The sequence below is a fragment of the Lolium rigidum genome, chromosome 1 (genome assembly GCF_022539505.1).
Source record: "Lolium rigidum isolate FL_2022 chromosome 1, APGP_CSIRO_Lrig_0.1, whole genome shotgun sequence".
Lineage (NCBI taxonomy): Eukaryota > Viridiplantae > Streptophyta > Magnoliopsida > Poales > Poaceae > Lolium > Lolium rigidum.
This window is the reverse complement of record NC_061508.1, coordinates 68,509,080-68,515,318: the sequence shown is the minus strand read 5'-3', so window position 1 is coordinate 68,515,318 and position 6,239 is coordinate 68,509,080. Positions and strand designations below refer to the sequence as shown.

The 6,239-nt window shown below is 51.0% G+C and overlaps 1 protein-coding gene across 1 annotated transcript; it reads left to right on the top strand.

Annotated features, from left to right (window-relative positions):
* Positions 1-4,267: 4,267 nt before the first annotated feature.
* LOC124646763 (3-ketoacyl-CoA synthase 6-like) lies at positions 4,268-5,728 on the top strand. The gene has a single exon (XM_047186834.1). It carries the CDS (start codon positions 4,268-4,270, stop codon positions 5,726-5,728), a length of 1,461 nt encoding a protein of 486 aa, XP_047042790.1.
* The last annotated feature ends 511 nt before the right edge of the window (positions 5,729-6,239 follow it).

Below are 6,239 nucleotides of genomic sequence, written 5' to 3'. Positions count from 1 at the left end.
TAAATATTTTTTTGTTTTTCATGCTTTAGTTTTATTCACCTTTTAAATACAATCCTATTTTTTTTTTGTATCAGCTCTACAAATTATTTTAGATATCTACTTTAACATTTTGCAATAGAAATTTCCGCAACAACGCGCGGAGTATCATCTAGTAGTAGCAATTTCAACAACCTCTCTTATTCTATTCTGCCTTGATGTGGGCTGCCGTCTGCTGAGATTGGGCCATCTAGAAGTCACCAAGGCCAGCGGCTACAAATACAATGAGAAGAGCACAAACATCTCAGCTTGGATTTGCATGGGTTCGGCCTTGATCCATAGCTTCTGAGTTCTGTCTCCTTCCTCCCTGTTCCTCCTCCTGTAATGCCTTGGAAATCCATGGCTTGTATCCCCAACTGCTCAGTAGATCCATGAGAGAAGTGTGCACTTATTATTGCCAAAATCCTGCCACCTGTCCAATTCTCAAACAGACCACTCGGAGCGTCTGGCTGAGATCCACATTCTATGCGCCGACCATCCCCTGCTCCGATGCCGTCAAGAACAAACAGTCTCTTGTCAGTCCTACTAGTACTGTTCGAGGCACATGCGGGCAGCATGCCTCCGCTGCTGCAACGATCGAGGCTGGCCCCTAGGCTTAGCACGAAGAGCATTCAAGCGCGTGGTAATGGCGCGGCATGTGCGGTGTCGTTCATGGCGCTCCACCGCGCTCGGCGCCGTGCGCCTACGCCCACCAGCCGTACGTCTATCTCTTTATGGCTCTCTTATTGCCTTATCGTGCATGGCGAATGGGGAGGCAAAGCGGCGATCACACAACAAGCAGCAACGTACGGGAGCACTGGTCTCGTTTTGTCAAGATGCGTCATTGCAGCTAGTTAACATTGTGCGAGTACAGAGACAGTGTTAAGAGAGTACGTACCTGATAGTAACATGCAAGTGAGACGACGATACTCTAATAAGGAAAAGGAGATCAGCCACTTAGGTCGAGTCAAGTTGCCAACCCTGCACTACGAGTCTACGATCAAAATCAAGACGCGGGCATGAACTAATTTCTTGCGGAAAACTATACCGAGGAACATTATATTCTCTCTGTCCCACTAAAAATGTCTCAACTTTATTAAAATTTAGATGTATCAGATACATTTAAATTATAACAGTGTCGAATAGCCTATTGACAACGTGTCAAAAATAGCATTAAGTTGCTTGTAAGTGTCACACCACCGGTATATGGCCAGTGGTAGTGTTACCGGTGTCGAGTCTGCCCCACGCCACCAATACATTTTTTTTTTTGAGAATTTCTCTGCATTCATATCACGAAAAGATACAAAGTTGTTGACCCTTACAAGCACGGAGAAACACAAACACAAAGGACCAATAACACCTAGAACACCCTAAGACCACGATAACCCATGAAGATCTCCGGAGCCCTGTGTCATCATCCCATAAACTTGAGAGAAGACCCCTGCAGCAGAAAGAACTACAACCAAACGCAAGCAGGTCACCATCTTCGACCACGGTGCAATTGCCACCACGTTGCTTCCTCCTTCCTTGACACCAGCGCCGAGAAGGCATGGACACCAATCCAACACACCTGCAGCAGCCGTCGACATCTTTGGCTTTGAGTACCGCGAAAAGTGTCCCTTACGGAAGGAAGGGAACTCGAGTCAACCGACTGGTCCAGCACCGCGGCCGGGCCATCCGCCCGGGCAAACCAGGAACTCCCTCCAGCATTAGCGCCGAGGAAGAAGAAGAACAACAGCAGCAAATCATACCGACAAGGAGGAAGGGGTCTTTCTCCCGACCATCTGGCCGATTTTGGCGTCGCCACGTCGGACCGCCTCCTCTCCTCGCTACCAATACATATTTTGTCAACCAAAAATGTATGACGAATCTTAGCCAAAATTCATTACTAACAACCCCAAAAAACCTGACACATTTGACAATATTAATGACGACGATTAAATAGTTGGTTCCACGTAGATTGAAACTATGTAATTTCGTTCCACATATCGATTAAAACTAGCTAATTGGGTTCATCACTTCAAAACAAACAAACTGTGCATCAAAGAAATAAGAGTAACAATCCGCGTGATTTCGATGGCGAACATCATGCGCATGTACTTGTGCGTGGTAGTCTTGAAATTGACGAGCACAACTTGCTTAAATTGTAGATCTGTGTTCCCGATGAAGTTTTTCCACCCCTCATTGCTGAAGAGGCTTTTTACGGTAGGGACGATAAAACATGAACCGTTGAGCTAGGAGATCTGATGGTTCATATTGACCGATACTTGTCAAATAAATGAGTAGTATTTTTTCAATGAAGGGCATATACGGCAAGTGAAAAAAAAAGAAAACGCCTACCTAACATAGGAAACTTCCGTAGCGTCATGGTTGACCTGGAGGCGTCAGAGAGTTTATTAGGTTGTGTCTCATGGAAGTAAACTCTCGTGAATGCGGCTCAGTGCGTGCGCGCAAACGATCGATGCGCTCAAGTAGACGCGCGAAAATAGAGCGCGTGGTAATTTTTATGCCGCACGCTAAATTTATCGCGCCTTCTCCAGCGCGTGGGATAAAATGTGGACGAGCGTACACCAAATGGCCACTGAAATTTCTCCCTCCCCCTATCCCTTTTACCCACCGCTTGACGCCTCGCCAACCGTCCAGCGCGCCGCTTCGAGATGGTGCCACCCTGATCGAACACCTCTGGCTTCCACAGGTTGCGCGCACGCCCCAACGGCACAAGGCGGACTGCACGGCGAGGAGGGCCGACAAGGTGTGCTGCCGAGCGTTTGTCGAGGCGCAGATTCCCGGCCTGCAGACGATCGACAACAACGCCGATCGCTGGCTCGACCTGTTCTCATCGACACTGGTAGAGTCCTCGACGGAGGATGAGTCAGATTTCGACTTTCAAATTAGTAGTTGCTAGAGTACCTATGTTTCGTTGTATTCCGAACTGTGTCTTAGCGCTCCCATTGAATGCGCTTTGCAGCGCTTTAAAATTTAGGACGCCCGGTGAAGCGGCGAACAACCGTGGGACGCTGAAAGAGTAAAACAGACCCTACAAACTACTTTTAGCGCAGTTTATTTTGTAGCGCCTGTTGGAATTTCTTAATTCTTTTTGTGGGAGTTATCTCTCAAGTGAAAGAAAAATGTTTGATAAACAATTAATTATATATTGTTTTGATGCACGTGGCTTGATCAAGCTACGTGAGTACCATTGACATATCAAATTGGATGCGGTGTGCAACAGTTGCCCATAATAAATCAAATCAAATCGTGATCCTTATTTCCTACCCGGTGTATATATAAGTCAATACTACTCGCATGTGTGACTAGTAAATTGCACCGTAAAAGACCTCTTGCTGAAAGAGAGGCGGCCATCCGCCTCGGTCTTGTACTCAATGGTGCGCTGATCCTACCACCTGCTCCAACGCATACTCCAGCCAAGCCTTCACTAGGGCTGTCCAGGCTGTTAGTCACCCTCATAGATAATTTCTACAATGCAAAATAGAAGAAACGGAAAAAAAAGTAACTTGAATTCAAACAGTGCTCACCTACTATTTGGAGACCAAAATGGAAGAAATATAGGTAACTTAAAAGAAGTATCATAGTGTTGAAAGTGCAAGGAATCTCCATGTGCGGATTTGGTAATTGATGACAATTCCTACGAACTAATATTTGCATTGAGTTATATTTTGTAGGAGTATCATAGTGTGCATGTCAACATTCGTTCTAATCAAGTCGTGTTACAAATGGCACCTAACGAAGGGACAATAGTAGATTCTTCTTCCCCACCTTTCTCGCTTGCCTCATATTTATCTCTTTTCTCGTCTTCCTCATTCCCTCTCGCCAACGATATAGAAACAGACTCCTCTTCCTGCGGAAAAGCATAACATTTCTCCTCTCGTGAGAAGGTTCAGTGTAAAGAACCAATTTCCCCCGGCGCCTAACGAACGAGTCCTTGTTCGAATTTTCTGCATGTCAATGTTGCATGTCCGCCCATCCATACGCCTGAAATTGCACACTAGCTCATGTCATTTCATTATAATGCAACCTTACATTGCATGGGACAGTCTGTTGGACTACATGCGATGCGAGGGCTGAACGGTGAGTGTGCCTTGATTAAATCCGTCCCAAGGTAGTAGAACACAATGAAGACCAAACGCATGAGTCCTCAATCGCGCCAGAGCTCGGTGTATATATATTCGTCAGCTCGGGCTAGTCTCTAACTAAGAAAAAGCGTCACAATCCCGCCCCCTAGGAGTCCTCGACGATGGCGACTTCGTCACTCCCGCTCCTGGCGCCGGCATACCGCTTCCTCGCCAGCCGCCAGATCACCCTCGCCGCTTTCTCTTTCTCGGCCACAGCCGCACTGCGCGCCACCGCGTGGCTCTCCTCCTCCACTCTCACCACACACCACCAAACCCTGCTTCTCTACGCCGGCCGCCTCATTCTGCTCGCAGCCATTGTCGCACTAGTCCTCTACATCACATCAAGAAGGCTGCGCCAGCGCCCAGTGTACCTCGTGGACTACGCGTGCTTCCGTCCACCAGCGTCCCTCCGCGTGCCGCTCGCCAAGTACGTCGAGCACGCCGAGCTCGCGGCGTGCTTCGACGCCAAGAGCGTCGGCTTCCAGTCCCGCCTCATCGAGCGCTCCGGCTTCGGCGAGGAGACGTGCCTCCCGCCGGCCCTCCACCTCATCCCTCCGGAGAAGACGCTGAATGCCGCCCGCGCCGAGGCTCAACGGGGGATCTTTTCCGCGGTTGACGCCGTCCTCGCCAAGACCGGCGTCCGCGCTCAGGACATCGGGGTGGTGGTGGTGAACTGCACCTTGTTCTCCACAACGCCGTGCATGGCCGACATGGTGGTGCGCAGGTACGGGCTGCGCAGCGACGTCCGGTGCTTCAACCTCTCCGGGATGGGGTGCAGCGCCGGGATCACCGGCGTCGGGCTCGCGCAGAACATCCTCCTGCAGCAGCGCGGAGACGACGGCGCGTATGCGCTGGTGGTGTCCACGGAGATCCTCACCTCCGACTACTACTGCGGGGACGAGCGCGCGATGCTCCTGCAGAACTGCCTGTTCCGGATGGGCGCGTCGGCGGCGCTGCTGTCCACGTCCCGCGGCGCCCACGCGCGGTACCGCCTGGCCCGGCTGGTGCGCACGCACGCGGGGCGCGACGGACGCGCCTACGGGTGCGTGCAGCAGGAGGACGACGCGGCGGGGGAGCGCGGCATCGCGCTGTCCAAGGAGGTGATGTCCGTCGCCGGCGACACGCTGACGGCGCACATGGCCACGCTGGGGCCCCTGGTGCTCCCGGCGTCGGAGATCCTCGTGTACGCGCTCTCCTTCGTCGCGCGCCGGGTGTTCAACAGAGGCGTGAAGCCGTACACCCCGGACTTCCGCACGGCGTTCGAGCACTTCTGCATCCACGCCGGCGGGCGCGCGGTGATAGACGAGCTGCAGCGCGGCCTGGGGCTGTCGGACGAGCTGGTGGAGCCGTCGCGCATGGCGCTGCACCGGTTCGGCAACACGTCGAGCAGCTCGGTGTGGTACGAGCTGGCGTACCTCGAGGCCAAGTGCAGGGTGCGCAAGGGCGACCGCGTGTGGATGATCGGGTTCGGGTCAGGGTTCAAGTGCAACAGCGCCGTGTGGGTGTGCCTCCGGCCGCCGGCTCCGTTGGTCAGCGGGCCGTGGGACGGCTGCATGCATCGCTACCCGGTGGCCACCAAATGAGGGTGATCTTTGCGCAAGTGCTTTTCTGGAGGAGCTGGTCGCTAATATTGTGATTCATGCTACATCTCATTGTCATATTTAATTTCATACCGATATGGTATATTTCGCAATATTTAATGGAACCTTAATAAAATCTCATGATTTCAGAAACATTATTCATAGACCTAAGATATCTTCAAATATTTTCAGTTAGTTTTCAATCACATTAAAGTTTGTCTCGGTTTGTATGTTTTTTTCCAAGATTTTATTACGGCGAATAATACATTGGGCCTTTTAAAGCCCTCCATGTCACACAGTAGGTTTTTTCGTGTGTCGGCCAAATGCTGACATTTGAGAAAACCGACACTCTGCCTAGCCTTCGCCGGCCTGCAACACAAAAACATAGCACACAGCTAGCTAGAAATCACTGGTAGAAAAACGGTCTTTAATCACGGTTCGTAAATGCATTAATCCCGGTTGCGCAATCGGGATCAATTATGCGCGACTAAAGGCCCCCCCTTTAGTCGTGGTT